This window comes from Rhea americana, unplaced genomic scaffold (genome assembly GCF_003343005.1).
Source record: "Rhea americana isolate MKP2758 unplaced genomic scaffold, rheAme1 scaffold_24, whole genome shotgun sequence".
NCBI classification, from domain to species: domain Eukaryota; kingdom Metazoa; phylum Chordata; class Aves; order Rheiformes; family Rheidae; genus Rhea; species Rhea americana.
The window spans coordinates 7,604,921-7,626,973 of NW_028186357.1; the positions used below are offsets into that span (position 1 = coordinate 7,604,921).

A 22,053-nucleotide genomic window follows, 5' to 3' on the forward strand; every position below is an offset into this window, starting at 1 on the left:
TTTTTTTTAAGCGGAGGGGAATTACTGGGAAGTGTAAATCGTGTGTAAATATGTGAAACACTTGTGTTGCCAGAGGGATTTTACCAGCTGTGGCCGGGACGTGGGACGAGCTGGCACCCTCCGTGCGGAGGTTTGGCGCCGGCCGGCGGGAGCGGCGGCGGCGGCTCCCTCKGCGGGGCGATGCCCGAGGGCCGGGCGGGGCTCTCCCGCTAGGAACGTCCCTCTGGAAACGTGCTGTTGCCTGCGGATTCGGGGATTCACAGTGGATGTTTCTTTTCGGTCTCGGTCCACTCTTCGATAAGATTTGAAGCACTTAGTAACAGTCCGAGCCGGTAGCCCTTCAGAAACCGACGCTCAGAAAATCAATCCAGATGCTCCCTGCMGAGACAACGCGCGTTACCACAATCATCGCCAGTTACTGTAGCACTGAGACACAAAATCAAAATATTTGTTGCATCTCAGTTCTGCTATGAAAATCTTTTGACGTAGGATCAGTAGAGTTTGTAAAAGAGAAATCTTCTGTGTCTTTAAAAATTTCAACCAAATTTTTTGTTTATAAGTTTCAACAACAAAAAAGGTCCTAAAGCCTGTTCATCGTTCCAGATGATCTGTTAGCATATAAAAGTTAATACATTATCCTTTTAATCTGCTTCTGGAATAAAATACACAACAGTTCGATTATAATTTAGCGCTTTATGATGCGTAGATGACGTTGCAACACAGTATAGTGCTTCCTCTTTTTCTTTCCCATATACAGTATCTCCTCCAAACTTCATTTTTCTCAGGCTTTGTGTTTGTTGTCTCACAGTAAATACTTCCTCCTGTTGAAATTTCAGTGACTGTTAAAATATTTAGTAGGAATATTCTGTTTACCAATGTCAAAAGTCAGGTCGTTCCATTCTTGCTATCTGTTACAATTACATGGTTTCCACTGGTCAAACCATAAATTATAAGTACTTTTTCAGACTTAGTTCCARAATATAGAACCTATTTCTAGCATAAAGCACTCAGACGTGTTACTTTAAGGGTCAAAGACAAATAGCATGTGAAGGCCAGGAAGCTCCCAGGGCTCCTGGCACCCAATTCCTCCTCCCTCTTCTACCCACTTTACCCAGAACGTTCATAACGAATTCATACTTTTCTCTTGGCCTTCTCTGTTCTCATATTTTACTCAACTTTGTTCTCTTGCAAAATTGTCTGCTAGTTTTATGCACGTTTTTTTCTTCTCAACTCTTTCTTTACTTAGAGACTTTTTTTGGCTTATCCCTTATGCCAGGAAGAGATGCTCAGTAAATACATGTCAGGGCCTTTCCCACTGAAATCTCATGAAACTCACAATACAGCTGTGGGAGAAGGGTTAGCACTCCAGCTTCAGTACTTGCATTAGATGCATGAGAATCTCAGGGTTTTTCTATAACCATGAACACTTTTTTGTGTTTGCAAAGAAAAACTTGAGAATACAAAATTTAATTTTTATATTGTCAAAAAACAAGATTGTCAGAATTTTTAAAATGAAACATCCCCCCCCCCTTTTTTTTCTGAGATGATTCTTAGTTTTAATGTTTGGCCTCAGCAGCACTCCCTCCTGCTATTTACATTGCAAAGTATTTTTGTACAGTTTTTGGATTGATTAGAAATTCTTTTAAGTCTCCTATAAAGGTATCACCGTAGTGTAATTCCCATTTAGAAACTGGCAGCATTAGTAATTGCAATGTAAGAAGAGAGATGAGCTGTCTGGATAAACTAGATACTCTTTCAACAACCTGAGGTATAGGCAAGCTCTGGAGTGATTAATGTTTTAACATTTAATCTGCTCCTATCTATTGTTCTTCAAATGTTCTAGGGTGTGCAGCCTGTATCCAAACTGATTGTATTTCTGCTATATTTTGTCAATAGRCAATGACACATCAGACACTTTCATATGATTAAATAAAGAAGACGTATGACACCTTGTTCAAATTATTACATTATTAATTATAAATATTGTTATTACTAAGGGTGCTCAAAAAGGATAATTACTGAGCTACTTAAGCAATACACTTACAGCACCCTTGTAGCCATTCATCTTCGAAACAAATAGTTATCCTTTCCTRTCTCCTAAAATCTGTCCCTCTACATTGATGCATTATTATATACTAAATGTATTATCGCCAAGTGACATAATTTCCTAGTGCAAATATCTCCAAATGACTCCAGATCTGGATCACAGAGCCCACTCGCCTTAGAGATTCAGAAATCTGTTTTTCTCAAACCTGCAAAGCCTAGTATGTTGAACTTTTATTTACCAATTCCAATCTTGCTTGGAGCTTTCTAATAGTAATGGTTAGTTCTTATATAGCAACTTTAATAGAGAGACATCAAATTAAATCATAAAATTATTCTTTATACAGTAATGGAAAAACTGAAGCATTTCTCATTTGTTCAGTATCACAATGCAGTGACAGGTTCAGAAAAACCCATATATTTGTCCTAGGCTGCTGATCTGTTCACTCATCATTACTGCAAAAGAGGATTCAAAAATATAAGTATGAAGAAGGTGGTCAAAGATAGAATTATTCTTTAAAGGAGCTTGGAATGTTTCCCTGTGGTAGATGAAATTATGTCTTCCAATAATTCATTGGTAAACAGACAAATTTTAAGATGTAGCCTGGGCCCTTGGGAAATTTGTGAAGATCACAAGCATTGCACTTAACTCAGCACTGGACACGTCTCTGTTCTTTTGCTTCTGTAAGTCTGACCTTACGAGTGTGATCATAAGGTGATCTTAAGCTAGTGAAAATAAGACCAGAATCTGATTACTACCTGCAACTATTTATGTGATATTCTTAAATGATATTTTGAGGACATAATCAGTGAAAATGTGTTATCAGAGGTAGCCAATATTGAAAGACATCAGGGTTACAGAATAATCTGATATTTGTATATGAATGAGTATCACCTCAGCTTTAAGGAAAACTTATTTTTTGCCTCTAAAAGAAACAAGGCTGATTAGATGGGTGAGCACGTTAAACGCTGTCTTAAATACACTGGCTATCATTCATAGCTAAAATTGTATTCATTCTGTTTTTATCTGTTCCTTTTTAAGTTACTGTCACTCTTGTGAATGGTATCAAATGCATATGGATATTAGTTCACTGCAGTGGCACTGCGCCTGGAGAGCAAAATCTAAGTCTCAGTTTTCAAGTTTTTATTGAAAATAGTGCTCAGTATTTCCTGTCTTGAATACAGATTTTCCCCGATCTATTCACTTTTTTTTTAAGATGCAAAATTCCTCTTCCATTTCTTTTTGCCACTAGTAAATTGATAATTTTTGTATTTTTTGTCTCATGGTCTAGAATAGTTTTACTGATTAGCTGCCTCAGACTGACTCTGTCTATACCTGATTTCTCTGTATGTCTACAAACCCAGCACAGAGCCAAACTAGAATAGGAACCAGAAGCATCAAAACTTCTTTCAGCTAATGAGTCCTACTAAGCAGCAGAATATTTTAACTCAATGGCTTTACCATGGCAACACAGTTATACTGCTTCCAGTATTTGAATCACCTTGAGTTACCTGTGTATGGTGCTCTTTGGCTGCATAGATATACCTGCAGTATCAGGCCTACTCGGGAGTGTAACTATATCACACTCATTTACCATAAGTAAATTGAGAAATTGACCTGAGTAAATCATTGTAAAATTGCTCCGTGGATGTCTTTACAGCAGTTTGCATTCCTTATTGAGTGGTTTAGCTTGGATTAGTATTTCTCAAAGGTTCTACATCTGACTTCTATGGAAAGCTCCTGAAAAAAAAGAAACGAATTCTTACTAGATAGCACAACAATATAAAAAAATACTTAAAATGCTTTCATTTTTTCCCTCTTTCATTTTCTTGGTTGTGTAACAGGAGATTCCCTAACTGTGTGCTATTTTCTGTGTGAAAATCAATGATACATTTAGGAAATACAACCCTGACAGATAAGATTATTGCTAAGAAGCCATTTTTCTTGCTAGAATGATCTTAGAGCTTTTACATCTGCAGACTGGATAACTCGCTGTAGCTTCTTCATGAGTTTAGCAGGATGCTGGCAACTACTGGATTATACCAGATAACTGAGATTTCATAAACAGGCTCTATTCTCTAGAGTCTGCCATGTCCTATTCCCTAATCTAAGTTGTGTTTTTTTTTTTTTGGGGGGGGTGTCTTTTAAAAAGTTTCTTTAGATTTACAAAGAAAAAAAACCAAACAGTCAATTTATTCATAATTAGTATGATCTTGCTTAGTTTAAATGCAGCACAAATCAGTATTTCTGAAGTAAGAATGTTCTTCATTTCTTCTAAGCATTGATTCTGAAGTTTAACTGTAAATCAAGTAGTAACATCATTAATTTTTTGCAGCTGAAGAGAACGTGTAAGAAAAGAGAGGGCTAGAGCTAGGAGATATTTCTTCTGCAGATATACAAAAAAAAGAAGGGTAAATCCCTTTACAATCTGAACATGTTACTACAGCACATGTGAGTGATGCTCACTCTTTGGCAGGTCATATGGCTGTTGCTTACCTGTGGGTGGAGAATGGGAAAATACTTCTCCCCCCTCCCACCCTCGACACATTTGATCCCTATGTACAAGAACTTTGCTAGTTGCCACCTGGATATCTTTGGTTCYTAAGTCCTAGGAGATCAGTTTTACATTTTCCTTTTCCTGTGCTGAGTTAGGATACAGAGGAAGCAGCAGCAGGCATAGCAGCAGCAAAGTTGGAAGCAGGAGATCACACCTGTCCTGCAGGAATTGCTTTGGTTGCTCTGTATCTTTAAGAGGCTGACTCTATCCCACAGTGAGCCTTTATAAAGGCAGGTAAGCAGCAGTGCCCAGATCAAAGAGCTGAGAGCAAAGCAGGGCACAGCTCCCCTGTAATGACTGGTCACCACGGTTGGGGATATGGGCAGGATGACGGTAGGTTACACCCTTTCCATGCTGCATCTATCTCCCCCCCTGCCCCTTCCTTTTCTTTTTAATACTGCTGCCTGAGCCTTGCAGAGCTGCCTGCATTTCATTGTCTGCAAACATCAAATACATACAGTAGGTAATTAACTACTTTACTGGTAATAAATAGCACCCAGAAACTGGCACCAGAAGATGCACAAACTTCTGCCTGCTGCTTTGCATTGTTGCAATGTAATCAATGTTCTGCAACCAAGTAGTACTGCAGATACTAGAGATGCATCCTTTTCCAAAAATATGCTGTGAAAATGACTGTCTCTCTAAAAGCAACTATTCTGTGTAAAGAAGATTTAGAAGAGCAGTAACACATCTTCTGATCTGTGCTGCTGTTGAAATAAGATATCTAGGCTTCCACAGAAGTATGTTATATACTTCTAGAATATCCATGAATTGTACAGATCAGTATCAAAGATGTCTTTTATTGAACGAACTACAGTTTCTGATTTGAAAATGTTTTTAATTTAGTCATTCTTCTTTGTTTCCCACCTCCAATAATGTATGTCAGAAAATGAGAGAATTTATGAAGCTACTGGAAGTTTCCTAAAATAATGTTGTGCAGCATTTGTATCCTTTGCAGAGAGTGATGACTGATGTCACCCAACAAGATAGGTTTTTGCATAGCCTTCAAGAGCCAGACTCTTCCTCTCTCTCTGACAAAAATTACTTCAGTTGCTGTATATCCAAAAGGAAGCTTGAACATTCAGTAAAGCTAGATAATTCTGGTAGACAGTGTTATGCATTTAGGTATTAAATCATATTATATTAATGCAAAGCTTAGGAAAGGACAAATTATTGTCTAAGCTTGTGCAACTGAACTTAAAACTCAAATCTACTTTATAAGCAGGCTGAGAAAAGGAAAAGCTACCACTTTATATGCTTATTTTTTCAGTACATGCCAAAGATGAATAAGAATCTAATAGATTTTTTTTCTTGCATAGATTCAACCTATGCTTAATGGAAAAACTTATATTGTGGAAGTATGTCTGAATGCTACAGTTAAAATGTGCTTACTGTGAATCTTAAAGTGAGATTGTTACYGTTAAAAAGTTTGTGAACATCAGCAGCAGAAAAATATAATTTCTTTTTGCAGCACAATATAAAAGTAGAACAAAAGAATTGGTCAGAACAAGTAATTCTCTGAAACAGATATGGTTTTGTTATCTCTAACTGCATGAGAATGTTCCAGCTCTGGCATGAGAGCTATATTTTTAAATTGGTCTTTCACCCTACTCTATTGCGGTCACGCAATCCAAAAATGTTGTTAATCACATTGTACCGATCACTTGGGGTAGAAAGATACCATAATGGGCATGAGTGAAGGATGAAGCTGCCTCAAAGATTTACTGCAGTCATAAAATGGATTTAAAAATAACTACATAATCAGTAGCTGAAAGATTGAGTCATCTGCATCTAATTTGAATCGTTGGAGCTTTTACACTATCTTATCCAGAAAGAAGTAAGTAAATGGTCTTTCTGTGGGTGTGTATGCATGTGTGTGTTCATGCAAGTGTTTACACACACACATATCTTGTGAAGTTATTTGAAGTCCTTCCAGTGTAATTACCAACCTGACATGAAAATTACTGGCATATGTAACCAGAGATCTGGTAATCTGCAGATGTGTTGTAGTTTCCTCAGTATATCTTAAAACATCTGAATCTTCCATCTAGTTGCTGACTGTGCTACTAAAAAATACACTAACTATAGAATTTAAGTCAACTCCTCAGATGCCAAATTTCTAAGTAGTTCCTGCTCAGCAAGCTTTACTTCAAGCCTCATGAAAATCTGTAAATATTTTGTGTATAGCAGGAAAAAAAAATGACAGTGCTTTCCTTTCTTTGTTTTTGAAGGACCCTCTGAATGGTACAAATCTTATCCTATTGCCCAAGGAAACCGTCAATCACCTATTGACATAGTTTCTGCAAAAGCAGTTTATGACCCTAGTCTGAAGCCGCTTAATATCTCCTATGAATCATGTACATCTCTCAACATCTCCAACAACGGCCATTCAGTTATGGTTGAGTTTGAAGATTCCGATGACAGGACAGGTGAGACTAGCACACACGGACAACTAACTTAGAATACCATTTTTTGGCTTAGTGAGGGAAAACAATAAGTACATCCTGTGAAGTAAATATTATGCTATGCGTATTTTTAACTTAGGACAAAGTATGTAACCAGAGTCCTTTATATTTTGTTTTCTTGAGCCTTCTGTTTTCATATTGACTTAAGTCTCTCTGGCAGTGCTTTATGTTGCATAGCAAAATAGTATTTCTGCATGACGAAAAATGTGCAACAGGACCCTCTGAAGTTTGTTTGCAGTGGTTCTTTTAAATAGGGATAGTCAGTTTGTTAGACAGAGCATCCGTACAGCTCTCCAGCACTCCTAGATCCTATCCAGCATGCAAGGTAGATATATAAATCCTCACAATTCCATTTCTGTGATCAGCCAAATTGGAGATGCCAACACACACTCCAGCTCTCTAGCTCACTGACTAGTTCCATGCACAGGGGAAGGGAGGAGGATCAGCAAATATGAGATCATTTATCATAGTCATCATAACCATATTGCACCAGGCCTATTCGTATCTAGGCCAGTCACTGTTTTTCCTCACTGCCCCATAGCAGTATAGTGTCTTCAGCTAATTCTGATTTGGTAGCAACTTCTGTATCTTGCACTGTCTGCAGTTATATTATTTTAGCCTTTTTTTAGCTCTTGGCAGAGTGAATACAAACGTTTTAAGTGATTGATCCTGTTAGTGCTGCCTTGTGGTAGCATTTGCTTTTACATCTATAGTAAAAATAGCATTAAGATAAAATGGAAACCACAAAAACTAGTAGTTGATAAATTGAAGAGTGTATTTAAAACAGGACTCTAAACTAATGAATTTTTATTTTAATCTGTTATCAACTGATTTCCATCTTCCATTTGGTTATGTTCATTGACTCCAGTTAAATAGGATATGATAGTCAAAGTTACTCTTTCTGGGAAGTAACTGGTCTGTGCTGGTAACCCTTTGAAATAATCTCAGAGTTGTCAAGGCTAAGGGTTAAGATTCTAGTCATTCAGTTCTGCAAGGCATCCTCCTGAATGAACTGAAACAGCCTAAATGAATGGTCAGTCTTTGAGGATATTTACTGAATTTGAAAGGAAGACTATGGATGTGCATTTCCCAAAAGATTCATAAGCATGTCATCCTACAAAATTTGTAAAATTTATCTAGAAATATTAGCTTGCTTACTACTTTCATTCTAGGCTGGACTGTACCTACACAACAGTGAACTTGAGACAGTTTCAGAAGCTTTGTTTAAGAGCGCTGTGCATTGTATGTTCAGGTAAAGACATGGGAACAAAAGCAAGCAGACTCAGACCACAGGCAGAAATTAAAACCTCTACCCTTTCTACATTGTGGAGAAGCCTTGTGATGCTTCMAAGGAAGAAGACTGCTAGGAGTATAAAGCTGGATTAAAGTGTTTTCAGTTCTATTGAAATAGATCTAGTGACTCACAGCTTTGCATATATTATACAACAGATTTCTGACAGTACGCCATCATAACTAGATTTTTAAAAACTGACACTCCAGTACACAGTATTAGTTAACAATTAAGTAACTTCTAGTATGCTTTGCTGAACTAAAGCTTTGTTTTGGCAAGACCATCTCCTGTACAAAGGCCAGCTGGAACAACACAGATGTGGTGGTACAGTGCATGCTCCGAATTTAAAGGTTTTTGAAAGAATAGAATGTTACGGCCAGCACAGAGGATAGAAAAGTGCAGTACCAAGACTATGTCCACTTTCAAATATTTCTTAAAAATGTAAATGATCAGGTTTTCATGTCTTTTGGACAGAATTTTATTGATTTTAATGTCCCATAAAAGCACAAGGGAACTACTGATACACTGATAAAGTATCTTTTATTGGTGGCATCTTAACACACATTCATCCTCTGTTCTTGTTAAAGGTATTATTTCTAAATGAGATATAAACTTTGTGTAGCACTTCTCCACCTTTGGAAGGTGATTTGAGACCCTCTGAATGGTGTTATGTCAAGTACAAGCTATTACATTACCTCTCTTACAGGATCAGGTATTTAAAGGAAACAAAATATAGAGAACTTCCACTGCAAGGAAAGAATTCTAAAGAGGAAATACTTAGCTGAATTGTCTACCTGATTGAGATATCTGTGCTCTTTGCACAAAATCCTAAGTAGGAGCAGAAAAATAGAAAAAAAAAGATAGCAAAAAGATTAGGTGCACAAAAGTTTCATATTTTGATTTTTTTTAAAAAATATTCAAATTAGTTCAATTTTCTGTAAGTTAAATAGGAAGGGCACAACAAATCTACTCCAGTTTCATGTGTCAGATCTACTATTTTAAAAGCCAAACAAATGTAATTCTGTATAAATAGCTACTCAAAATGTTCCTTTTTAACATATTTCTTCATGGAAAATACTTGAATTTGCAGGAAAAAAATCTTACCCTTCTAAATGTCTGGATGATGCATCCTTTTGTATTGGCAACTGGGAGATGCTGTGTTTTTTTTTTCTCCACTGTTGTACCAGTTAGTTTTTAGTAAAAAGTTAAAATGTCAGAATATATAATTTTTTCCTTCTTCATTTCTGCTTAGCAATCAGTGGTGGTCCCTTTGAGAATCCCTTTCGGCTAAAGCAGTTTCACTTTCACTGGGGGACAAAGCACAGTCAGGGATCGGAGCATACGGTTGACGGCAAACCTTTTCCCTCTGAGGTAACAATGTGTTTTCACAGATGGGATTAATMGATTCAAATGCTGTTGGCAAACTAATTTTTGTCTGTAGTAGGGATTGGAAATGTACTGGGATTCTGACTGTTCGCTCACCATGGTTAGGTCAGCACAGACTTAAGTAAGGATTTTTTTCACCTACTGAARCCTTCTCATTTGTTGATGATGCTGTTTTGGAATGCAAATGTCYCTCCCCAGTGCGGCCCTTTCTACAAGATTCTCAGTCATCTTTTTCTGTTCAGCAGGACCCAGCTAGTCCCATGGTTTAGCTGCTTTGTTCCCAGACAGAATTGCTTCTACATCTAACAGTCCTCTGCTGCCTAGTATGGCCTGCTGAACACCATCCATTGCACCCTTCTGTTTATGCAGATGGGAAGGACATTCACAARCATGATGCTGAGAAGCAGTGCATAACTCTGTTACCTGACACAGTTAAAATGATGAACTGAATCCAAAATGACCTTGTTGCTGCCATACATAGCTTAGAAATGGCTTTGTCTGGAGGCTCTTGAGAATAGTCTGCAAAACTAGGACCAAATACAGGTGCTTCCCAAAATCCTACAACAGGGTAACATCTCAGAGTCTACCAGTGAGGACTGCAGCACAGTGCTTCCCTATCAGGGAAGTTAGCTAGCTCACAGAATCATTTAACACCTGACTTGTTTCAAATTTATAGGAGCTCTTTGCTTAGTGTCTGTCTGTGCTTACTGACTGATCTGAAAGACTGATTTAGAGCTTGCTAATCTGAAATATGCCTTTTGAGCAAAGCCTGTATTCTGTTACCAATTGGTATTGCTGCCTGCTACACATGAGGCAACCTATGCTGAAAGCTTTTATCTTTAATTTGTTTATATTTCTAACTCTCTTTTAAAGCTCCACTTAGTTCACTGGAATGCCAGAAAATATGCAACATTTGGAGAAGCAGCAGCAGCTCCAGATGGCTTGGCAGTAGTTGGTGTTTTCTTGGAGGTAAGAATCACAAAAATAGCATGTTTACATGATGAGAAGCATCATACTGTCAAATGTTTGAGAATTGAGCCACATATTTAAGAGGCGCTTAGAGAAAACAGATGACTTCATTGGAAGCAGTAACTTATTGCAACTTGTTGTTAAATCTACTTTAGTGGGAGTTTTGAGATTCAGATAAGAATTTTCTACCTATTCAAAGCATGATTATAGTCATTCTTAATCTGTGCATTACTATTTTAGATTGGGAAAGAACATGCCAATATGAACAGACTCACTGATGCTTTTTACATGGTAAAATTTAAAGTAAGTTTTAAACTCTTTAAATTTTCTTTCTGGAATATCCTTTAAACATTAAGCTCATGTACAAGCCTGAGAAACAAACAACAAAAATGAAAACCTGCCCGCCATAAATCCTCCCATTACCAGAACATCACTGAAACTGTATCCTCCCTGTCCAATGCCTTCGTTCCCTTCCCCTCCAAATTTTGGCTGATTTGCCTATCCTCAGATGCCTCCCAAAGCTACACTGACCCCATCTAGTCATTCAGAGGTTCTATGTTTCCTGGACCATCTAAAATCAAAAGCTCCATGACCCTTCAGGTTCAGCTCTTACAGTGAGCAAAATCTGTTTCGACCAAGCCTAGCCTTGAACAAGTCAAAGCTGGTTGTCCAGCTTAGTTCTACTAGAAAGCTCTGTCAGGGAGTAAGAGCTAGTCTGCTTCCACAGTGAGACCTAGAGGTAGTCTTTAAACAGATATGACTGAAAGCTTTGCTGAAGGCTACCTGCTTCATCTTTTTGAAGCTCAGACTGATTAGACAGTCTGCCACCACTGTGTTAATCTTTGATTTCCATAGGGTTAATGCATTCTGTCACATGCATGAGTCCTAATAATTCAGAATAAACTATATGTAATACCTGAGTAGACATATTTTGGCGTATTATTCCTGTGTGTTTTATATATATGTGTGTGTAAATATAAAATACTTTCATATGCCTATATACGTATGCATACTATGTATATGCATATGAAAGATGGAAAGTGAAGATAAATGTTAATGGCAACATGTAGACATATTTGACCATATTTTGATGTTTAAAAGTGATGTCTTCCACTTACAGGAAAAAAGTGTTACCTCTCAGTTGTAGTGATAGAAACTCTGCAAGTTTGCCACTGGGGATAATCTGCTCATTCTGCTTCTTACAAGCAGTTTTAAATAGTTGGACAGTATTCTTAATGTCAGTGACTAAATACCTTGCAGACACTTCTGAATACAACCACAGGTTGAAAATTCTTGCCCTGAACTGTGGTAGCCTTGAAGGCAATCACTTCTCTGGATACAGCACCTGCAAAGTGTTATCTGGGCTCCTCCTGCATTTTTTGGTTGCTCTGCTTTTAGACTTGGATATTCTATTTTAAAGCCAGTATTTGTCCAGCAGACAATGACTGTCTTGGGCCAGGTTTTTCATAATTTCAAACTGTCTACTGAAGTAGATAGAAGACATAGAAAATAGCAAGTAACAAGACAGAGTTCTGTCATTCCTTAAGTAGGGTCACATGCTGTTATCTCAACTCACACTCAACATTATACATAAAATATTTTGTACACTATTTTTCAACCTTTTTTGACAAAAGCTRAGCTCTAGTAGAGGCAATGGGACAAGAACTCTCAAAGCCTAGGAAGCTAGCAATAGAGGTCACACTTGCCATACTACAATGTGCAATGTTTTCCTGAGTCTATTTTCATGCTACTCTTAGGTACTAAYTGTTAAGAGACAGTCAAACCACCATACCTTTGCTTTCTTCTCCCCTCCCTCTCACTGTTTTTTTAGACTCCTTTAATATGCACTTGAAAGAAAGAAGAAAAAGAAATTTAAAGTATCAATTTTTTCCAGGGGACAAAAGCTCAGTTTAGAAGCTTCAACCCCAAATGTCTCCTGCCTTTGAGTCTAGATTATTGGACATATCCTGGTTCCTTGACAACACCACCTCTTAATGAGAGTGTAACATGGATAGTGCTGAAAGAACCCATCAGGATTTCTGAGAAACAGGTAAACTTCCAATATTCTCACAGTTTTTGTAGGATTCAACCTTGGATTAAAGGCAGTGACTGTTTCATTTTGCAGAGGGACAAGTTAGGCTGTGAATAATTTAATCAGAGGGCTTCTATTTTTCCTATTAATACTCTCTAGGATCTTCACTTTTATCTGTACTATTGGCAGATTGTGAAGTACTGAATGCTTTCCTTCGGCCCTTTTTCAAAGACACTCATATCAATTTCTCCTTTAAGCAGTAAGTTATTTCACATGAATTTACAGCTGGAGAAATTCCGAACTCTTCTCTTCACCAGTGAGGAAGACCAGAGGATCCAAATGGTGAATAATTTTCGCCCCCCTCAGCCTCTTAGGGGGAGAGTTGTTCGAGCTTCCTTCAAGGTCTGAAGAAAACTGATAATGGCCCTGAAATATCCAAGAGCTTCCACATCTGAGAGACCAACCCAAACTCTGGTCTTTAGATCTCCCCCTCATGGAGCACACAAGATAGCCTTTTCTGTGTGCACTCTACACTCAGAGGGGGAGAAATCATCTACTGTTTGTATTTTATTTGAGTAAGACTTTTTCTTTTCAAAAACATGAGATCTTTTTAACTAAAACTTTTTTAAATGTAAGGGATAGCTGAGTAACCTGGAGTGCTCTCCAGGACTTGAAACTAAAATATTAAGATGAAATTAAAAGCCCATTTAATATAAAATGGGAAGCAGATCTATCACATTTTATAACATATAATAGGAAATGAGTGATCTATTAGTACTGATTACCATAACTTCTAACTGTTTAATTTAATACATGATGAAATAATCAAAAATTTTGACAGAAAAATTAGGTTAAATCTTCCTGCTAACTTCTCATAGATCTTTTACTTGTTAGCATYTCCGATTTGCTGAGTTTCCTTGACTTAGAGTCCTTTCACATTCTTGATGTCTTTTGACGCCTAACAGAGCACATCACTAGCACTAGAGAAGTTGTTCTTTACCGCCAATAAGCACTGATACAAAAATGGCATAATTGTTTTAAAGTTACTGTTCTATGATGCTATAATTGATTAAAATAATGTAAATGTTCTCAGCATTTAAAAGCAGGCCATTTTACTGCATAGTGTTGTTTGAATATTCTTTCTTAGCCCATGCAGCATGCATAATTATAATGCCCTCATTACTTCTAGCTGAACATCTACAGCAATTCAGGCACATACTTTGTAGCTATTATATTGTTCAAATTCTACCTCAGTTATGTGCTGCTTTGCCCTGCAGTAGTCTCCCCCTGCCCTGCTCCCTTAAGATTGTAGACATACCACTCTGCTTTGGGGACCTGACATGGATAGAAACTGACCACACTAAACGCACACTGCTGTGCAAACCATTTCCTAATTATGGTAGCAGGTCAGAGATACTCTCTATAAATATGAGGTTTCATCAGTCCTGAATATTTTTACCTCCTCAAAAGAAAGTTGCTTTAGAAAAGCTGTACTTTAGGATTATTACTGCTTCTGCTGCTTTGGTGGCAATTCTTTAGACTTCTGTTTTGCCCAGGAAGAAATAGTGTTGTTAGCTGTAACTATTCTCAGTCTATTTTCAGTTTTAATTCTGGACCTCAAGTGTTTTATTTACTCTCTATAACTTCAAGTAGAAGTGCTGATGTCTGGTTGGTTTTCTCTAACTTAGCTTAGATTGCCATTCCTCAAAGCTATACAACTTAAAGGAAAGCAGGAAAAAATAAAGGTAGAGGGGGAACAGAAATAGCTACTATGGGCAAATTTTTACAGAAAATGATACCCTGAAGAATAGTATCAGGAATAGAAGGCCAGGATTCTAGACCCAACTCTTCTTTTTTTTTTTTTTTTTTTTTTNGGTCGTCGTACTAAACTTTTGCATTCCTCAGTTTCCTCTGCTGTAAAATTAGGAAACCTCATAGGGATGTTGTGAAGGCTAATTCAGCATTGTTTACGTTTGAGATTCTTGCACACAAAATTCCACAAGAAATGGTAAATCACTACAAAATGCGATCCTTTTAACAATTATTAATGTAATCTGGCTAGTAATGCAAATGGATATTGCAGAAAAATCCTTATTGTATCTTCATTTCTTTAACAAATGAAATAAATAAGGTTTTAAAAGCAAGCATGTATCTTCTCCCTCCTTATTTTGAATCAGCCTACCTCTCCCAACCTAAATGGAGGGAAGGAGGAGGAAGAGACCACTTTCCACTGCAGACTTCTGGGGGGTGTGTGTTTTTTTTGTTTGTTTTTTGTTTTGTTTTTTTTTTAAATCTTCCCCTTGGACTGTTAAGAGAGAAACATTGCTTAGTATCTTCAGCYACTAGGATCTGAGCAAGTCACCAAGGCATGAGTCTTGGATGAAGGAATGATTAAATAGCTTTGCTCCATCAYAGGAACCATGGTATGGTATGGTACAATCATGTAAATACAGATAAGAATTATCCCTTTCAAGTGTGAAATAAAATGCTATCATGGTTATAACTTAAGCTATGTGTAATAAGTGGTATCACATGAGTTTGTGTGTGTGTGTGTAGTTTATAATCAAATCAGTGCTGTATTAGTGCATATATTACTATGGCAGGTCACTTCTCAAGATTTTCAGTAATTTTTTTTTCTTCTCCTGCTAAGCATTAAGTAGGTTTCTGCTCCTTCAGAGTCTCTCAAGTAGAGCTTAAAGCCTAATTCATAAAATCCCAGGGTAAGGGGCTGTTTGGATTCCTTTCCTTATTCTACAGTGAAGAAGGACTTGTATGTCAAAACCTTGTCCACTTCATCCCAACTATAGTCACTTGGTCTAATCTTATTTGTCCATAGAATTTGTCTATTCTGTAACCTTGACCACACTACTTAAGCTTCTTTAAGTGTGGTCTACTCATCAACAAAAGGATAATAGTTCACAAGGTTATTTTAAAAAGCTTACCTATTATAAAGAGCTTTAGAAGTTGAATCCCTCAAGGTCTTCAGAGTTTGAGATGTTTACTACARCTTCTTTTAGAAATAAATTTTCTTATTTACTGTTTTTTTTTTAATTGTGTGATTAAAGAATTTGGTACAGCTTACTATGGTGAAATAAAATTTACTGGTAACAGGAAATCTTATTTTGCATTCCTTGTTTCCTCTTGAAACTCTGATGCTGTAATTAAAAACARCATAAATATAGATTTTTACATGATCCTAAACCTTTATACTAAATTCTACAAGTTAATGTACTTCATTTACTTTTTGAGAGTATAGGAAGAAATTATAAAATATATGAAATGACAAAGTTGACTGTATACTCAATGAAGAATGTAATCAGTGTAATGAAGGTACAGTATTCAGTTAGGCCAAAACCTTACTGTACTATCTTTTTCCTTATAGTCTTCCAGAAAGAACGCAGCAAAGCTAGTATTGATAAAACTATTCCCCACAAGATTACAAATCATCAATCTAAGCTATTTTTCAGAAGGGATAACATGAAGAGCCTCAGTTGATGATTCTTTTTACTTAGCAAAGTTCTCCCAGTAATGATATTCTTGGGAATAAGAGTTCATATTCATTTGTACTCCATATTTAAAATCTTGGCTTGTTGATATGTTAGCTGAAATACAGTTAACTTCAGAGCCTCAATAAAGAACTCCTTGATTCCTTCTACCAAAATTATCTATTATCTATGACATAAAGATAATGAACTTCAGGAATTCTGTAGTACAAAAAAATTTATAATTGCTTTGAGACCCTCAGAGGATAGTAACTATGCAAATAAAAACAACTATTATCACCACTTTTGAGCTGAGCTAGAATTTGGTGTCTCTATATACAGACATGACGATCAATTTGCAAGAGCGCTACATTTGTAAGATCATAGGAATCAATTAAGTAATACCAGTTTGCAGTGTTAGGAGTATTTTAGATAGCACCTCTGACAAAATGTTCCCTTCAGAGGCTTTTCCTAGGGCCAAATACCTGTGCTATGTATCAGTACTTTTTGAGGATTTGCTGAAACCTCATTTTCTCTGCTTCCATTCTGAACTCTTTCTCTGCACAGACCTCTGTCTAAACAATAGTCTGTAAAATTCCTTCACCAAGGTTATTCAAATTCTGAAACATGTCCTATACTTGTCTTTTAACAACTGTCTTGAAAGAAGAGCAGCAGCTGAATCTTAATTACTTCAGCAAGACTTAGCCTAACTTGTAGTATGATCACATTTGTCATGATTGAGAAAACATCAGGCCTTATATTTGGGATAGAGACTGAAAGTGAGCAGCTGTAAAAACTAKACTAAAAATGCCATCTAGTGGTCTGTTTCCATTTTTTACTAGAATGCTTAAAATGCTTAAAACATTTTTCAGGATAGTTCAGTTAAAATACAGCAGACAAAAGAAACTATGATGCTTTTTACCTTTCACAGTTCTAGTTTAACTTAGCTTTTTTCAACCCTCTGCAAACAGAATGATTTTTAAGTAATTTCAGTGAGGTAGTTGATGCAATCTAGCAGTGATTTATGATGGTAAGTTTCACAGCTGGTGTAAAGTGACCCAAACATAAGTTTCACTGGAAAAGTGTTGCAAGGTACCTCATGAGATGCTGCTTTTGGTGGTGTTCAAAGGTTAGAGATAGAAAAGAGAGCATTTCAAGAAAAAAAAAACAGAAATAAGTCTGAAAAAAAGGGGGGSCGGGAATTTAAACTGGAGTCCTGGGAGCTCCAGTTTCATCTCACTTACCCTGATGAAACTGCTGTATGCTGATGAAACCTGACTGACTTTAACAGAATTATTCCCAATTTGCATGGCTGTAAGGCAGGGAATACTCACACCTCTGCTGTTCCATTTACAATACTACCCTTTGAATTTTAGTACCTTTGAATTTTAGTAAAAATTTCACTCACTCAACTCTAGGCTGTGAACAGCAATATAGTAATGTAAATTGTCAGTAATTCACTTACTTTAATGTTCACTGTATAGTGGAAGACGAAATGCAGCAATACAGGAGAGAATACAGCAGAATGCAGAATACATCTGCTGGAGGCAAAGAAGGTGGAGSGGGAAGAGGGAGGAAAGGAATAGAATTATTTTTCTACACTGGAGCACTTTGGATAAAGACAGAAGAATTGCCTGCACTTGTAAACTGTCTCCAAGAAATTTAAACTCACTTCTATACACAAAGTCCAGAAACTTAAGCAAACATGTATTTCAGTTCAAGCATGACTTTCAGTTTTACCTGAAACAGCTCATAAGCAAAAAAAAAAAAAAACCATGGAAGAAGTTCAAATCCCAATTACAGGAATCATACAGGCCTTTGCACCAGTGCAATCACATTAACTTAAACTGAATCTTCAGTTTAATCACTGCAACTTCACATACAGACACACTGTTGAGTCTCTGCTAAACAGCATAGGTAAAATGAAGTCAGAGAGCTGGAATGACTTTSCCAACAGTTGTTCATTGTGTTTACCACTGTTTAATGACATTTTTTGCATCTGGTATGCTTTTCTAGCATTTGACTCTTCATTTTAGATTACATAGAAAGATCAAAGACTGGAATTTGCTGCTCCAAACTAGGAAAATGGAACGCTCTAACAAACTTTGAGGAAAATTATATTTTCAAGGTCTCATTTATGTCCTTTTGCTTGTAAGAAGTCATCTTTGCATCTAGGGTGTTTCTGAAAATTCAAAAGGCCAAATGCAGCAGGTAAAATATATGTCATTGCTTATAGGGCAAAACACCTAGGCTCTGAGCATGAAAGGATCCAAGTGTTTTGTGGACTGAAGTTGTACCAGTTTCCTTTCAAAAACACAGTTATACTGTTGCACATTTTGTGCAGAAGCAGATTCTAATCCCACTATTATTCTATACTATGGGCCATAGACTGAATTCATTCAAATGACCTTCCTTCCTTGGTATGACAGCCATTCACTAGCTTCGAAAGTGTTTGCATCTATGGCTAGTTTCTAATGCAGATCGCTAGACTAGGGCCTTCTTCCCTCTTCAGCAAAATGTCAAGTAAACTTTTTCTATTGCATTCAAATTGTGTTTGTGAACTAGTAGCCTTGGAAAAAAATATTAGTTATTCATTAGATATATTATTCTGATTTGAACCTGTCTTCTTAAGAAAATCAGGTATATTTGACAATTCTGTTCTTCATGTGTCCCCTTACGGGGACTTGCAAAGCACTAGCAGTCCCGCAYATTTCATGAATGTCTGTTGGTTAGAGAGTAATGCACATAAGCACCTCCRGTGAAGGCAGTGATAACTGATGGACATCTGTTTTCTACTTCTGGAAATGGAAATCTGCACACACATCTCACAAAAATTAGCCACAGCCAGTTGTCCAAACAAATAAGGAGAGAGGCAAAAGGAATGTTTAATGGGAACAAGGGAAGCCTCAAAGAGTGCAGTATCAGTGTAAGGAAAGTAAGATAGAAAACGTGAAGTTTCACTAGACAGTTACAAAACTAGGCTCCTTCGATAACAGGATATGAAAAAGTTGAAACAGCCTCTCTACCATCTCCAACATACCTTCTAGGTATGTTTCTTAACTTAAACCAAGGATCAAGAACTCAGAGATGTACTTAGTTTACTTTCATATACCATTTCTTTTTAAGAAACATTTGATCATATTAACATGTAAGAAGCTGGATCACAATCCCACCAAACAAATTATTAGCTTGTCAAATCTGATGACAGCCTGATTTGCCATGAGATTACATGACAGCTAAATTTGACAGAAGAGGCAGTATGTAGGAGAGACTATGACTACATCTCTAGTAGTTAAATTCAACATAATACGAAACTCATCTTTAAGTTTCTTTCATAGTTTCCCATTCCTCCATTCATACAAACATACAAGCTGGCAGAATTAACTTAAGCAGTGTCCTCCTTTTTCAAATACCTGGCATGAATTTTCTGCTTAGAAACTGCTGAGGTAATAACTTTATATCACAAGTGAAACAGTCATGTGCTTCAGTGGCCTGACCGCAACCTGTTTCATGCAATAGCCTTTTGGGACTGACCTTTCAGGCTCAGATAATCATTTCACTTTATCTGAAATCTGCTGAAGTCTGTTGAAACTGCAATCTACTTTCATGGGAGCTGGAAAATGGCCTAAACAAGCAACACAGGAATGAGCAAAAAAAAGTATTCGCAAGGGAATCAGAGTTGCTGGCTATACATATCAACAGATAAAATTATACCTTGAAAAATCTAAATATAGCATTTGCTACATTTTAACTTATCATTGTACTTTAATTGCCCTTGGAATTACATTCATTTCCTTTGAACTATTGGCAAGAACTCCTTCCCGGTGTGGGACACTCAAGACTGAACTTTAGCTCACTTACAAAGAGCAAAACCAAAGCCTAACTTTATTTAAAGAAATCCAAATTACGATTTTTTCAGTGCAAATTAGCAAGATAGAGTGCTATGGCAACCAAGCCACTGTTGCCAAAGAAATTTGCCATTGTTAATTATATATTTCTGAAGGCAAAAATACTGCAAGGCTGAGCAATACTGTTTTTTTCAAAATCAAATTATATTAATGAGTAGCATATACACTTTTTTACTCTAATTATATGTCATTCTGATCCACAACATCAGCATAAGCAAACACTGCAAAGCAGAATCTGAATCTCAGTTTAACTTAGTCTCCTGTCCTGTCAAGTGCTAACACTGAAAACATTTAAGTTTTCTGAAAATCTACAGCTAGTACTCCTCCACATTCTTGGACTATATAGAATGAAAGCAACATCTCACCTTACTCTGTAGGACTGTTAATATTTTCATTTCCACGTTTACTAAATCATTTCAGCTTCTGCATATGACTCTATAGATTTACTGCATGATGGCTTTCAGCTGAAGCGAAGCACTTCAACATGCCTGTAGCTCAGGAAACAGTACWGTCAAATTAGTTTTCAGGCTGCTGTATGAGGTTTTATCACTGATGTAAATGGTGCAAAGGCCAAAACCCTAGCAAGTCAGAACAAAGACTGTTTGGGGACCCAGGAACCACTACCAGCATACAGGAACAGTTGAACAAAGCAGGGAGATGCAGGTGAGGGCTGCTGTAGATGACCTCTCAGTTCAGCAGGCTGCTGTAGATGACCTCTCAGTTCAGCAGACTCCTCAGACAAGTAAAAGAACTGTGTACATTTAAGATAACTTGTTCTCAAGTGTGCCAGAACAATGTCTCAGCATTTTTCTCTAAGTTGACCTTCCATTTTTTTGGTCTTCCATTTGACATAAAATTATCTTTCATTGTGTTAACAAAGAAACAAATAAAAGTTCAGACTCACAAGTACGATCACACATCCTTCCATCTGGCAGATAGTGAGAATGCATTTATCTCATCTAGGGAACCTGTAATACATTATTTAAATTAAATATGCCTCAATGTAAGAAGATAGTAGAATAAAATATGAACTGATTGTATCAAAGCCTCTTYAGACTTTGGAGCTTCTACTTTTGCAAAATCATTATTACATATTAACATAACTACCTAGTAACTGATACTTAAGCAATAACTACTTATTAACCAGCATGTACTTTGAGGGCATTCCTTATTTCATTGTATAAACCCAGTCATTGGAAATGTTAGCTAAGACAAGTAGACAATAGAAGCTTAAAAAACCATGGATCCAGCAACCTTTAAGTTTTGTCCTTCGAACTCATATAGCCCATCATTTTCAAATGGCTTTGTGATTTTGATCCTTAACGACTGATGAGGTGTACAACTGTATTTAAAAAAGTCAAAAAATGAGGAACCCTCCCAAGAGAACAAAATAACCTTTTCTGAACTTCATTAGTGATAGTAAAAATGATTTTGCTGATGCTTTTTTTCCTGAAGCACCTCATCTGAATGCTTTTGTTACTTATTATTTCGAAAATGAGCAATTCAAGACTGAACCTCCCTGGTCCTCCCCCAGCGGCAGCTCGGAAAGCAGCGGTTTGTCCGCGCCAGGAGGCCGCTGTGGCAGCTGAGGACGCAGCTCCGGCGAACAAGCGCGCAGCGGCCCAGGTCACGGCCGGCTCGAGGGCAGGACGAGGCGCCGGGCGGGGCGGGCCGCCCCGGGGAGCGGCTCGAGGCTGCCCCGCTCCCCGGGACCCGATGAGAGCACCGCAGCGAGCGCTCCCCGGCGCCCCTGCGGCTGTGCCTGAGCGCGGCGGCCGCCGGCGCGGGCAGCACAACATGGCGGAGGGCGGCGGCGGGGCGCTGCCCCCCGCGTGCACCCGCCGCCGCCGCGCGCGCGGCCCCGCCCACGCCGTCCTGACAGGAACCCGCGCGCCATCCCCGGCGCGGCCGTTGCTGGA

At 37.6% G+C, this 22,053-nt stretch overlaps 2 protein-coding genes across 2 annotated transcripts in view; one reads left to right on the forward strand and one right to left on the reverse strand.

The window, feature by feature from the left end:
• NAE1 (NEDD8 activating enzyme E1 subunit 1) overlaps positions 1-2,065 on the reverse strand; it is a 17,973-nt gene extending 15,908 nt beyond the window's left edge. The window contains exon 1 of the mRNA XM_085306482.1: positions 2,045-2,065. Within this exon, the coding sequence (XP_085162608.1) occupies positions 2,045-2,065 (21 nt within the window). The remainder of the gene's footprint in view (positions 1-2,044) is intronic.
• A 2,829-nt stretch (positions 2,066-4,894) lies between these two features.
• Positions 4,895-13,152, forward strand: CA7 (carbonic anhydrase 7). The gene is made up of 7 exons (XM_085306462.1): positions 4,895-4,934; positions 6,833-7,030; positions 9,610-9,728; positions 10,617-10,712; positions 10,953-11,015; positions 12,607-12,762; positions 13,030-13,152. Exons 1-7 carry the CDS (start codon positions 4,895-4,897, stop codon positions 13,150-13,152), a joined length of 795 nt encoding a protein of 264 aa, XP_085162588.1.
• Positions 13,153-22,053: the final 8,901 nt, after the last annotated feature.

Excerpts from the sequence above, each read along its gene's own strand:
- CA7 (XM_085306462.1), top strand. The coding sequence starts at position 4,895 with ATGACTGGTCACCACGGTTGGGGATATGGGCAGGATGACG. Across the intron at positions 9,729-10,616 it reads GCAAACCTTTTCCCTCTGAG|CTCCACTTAGTTCACTGGAA; the intron begins GTAACAATGTGT and ends TCTCTTTTAAAG. Across the intron at positions 12,763-13,029 it reads TCAGGATTTCTGAGAAACAG|CTGGAGAAATTCCGAACTCT; the intron begins GTAAACTTCCAA and ends ATGAATTTACAG.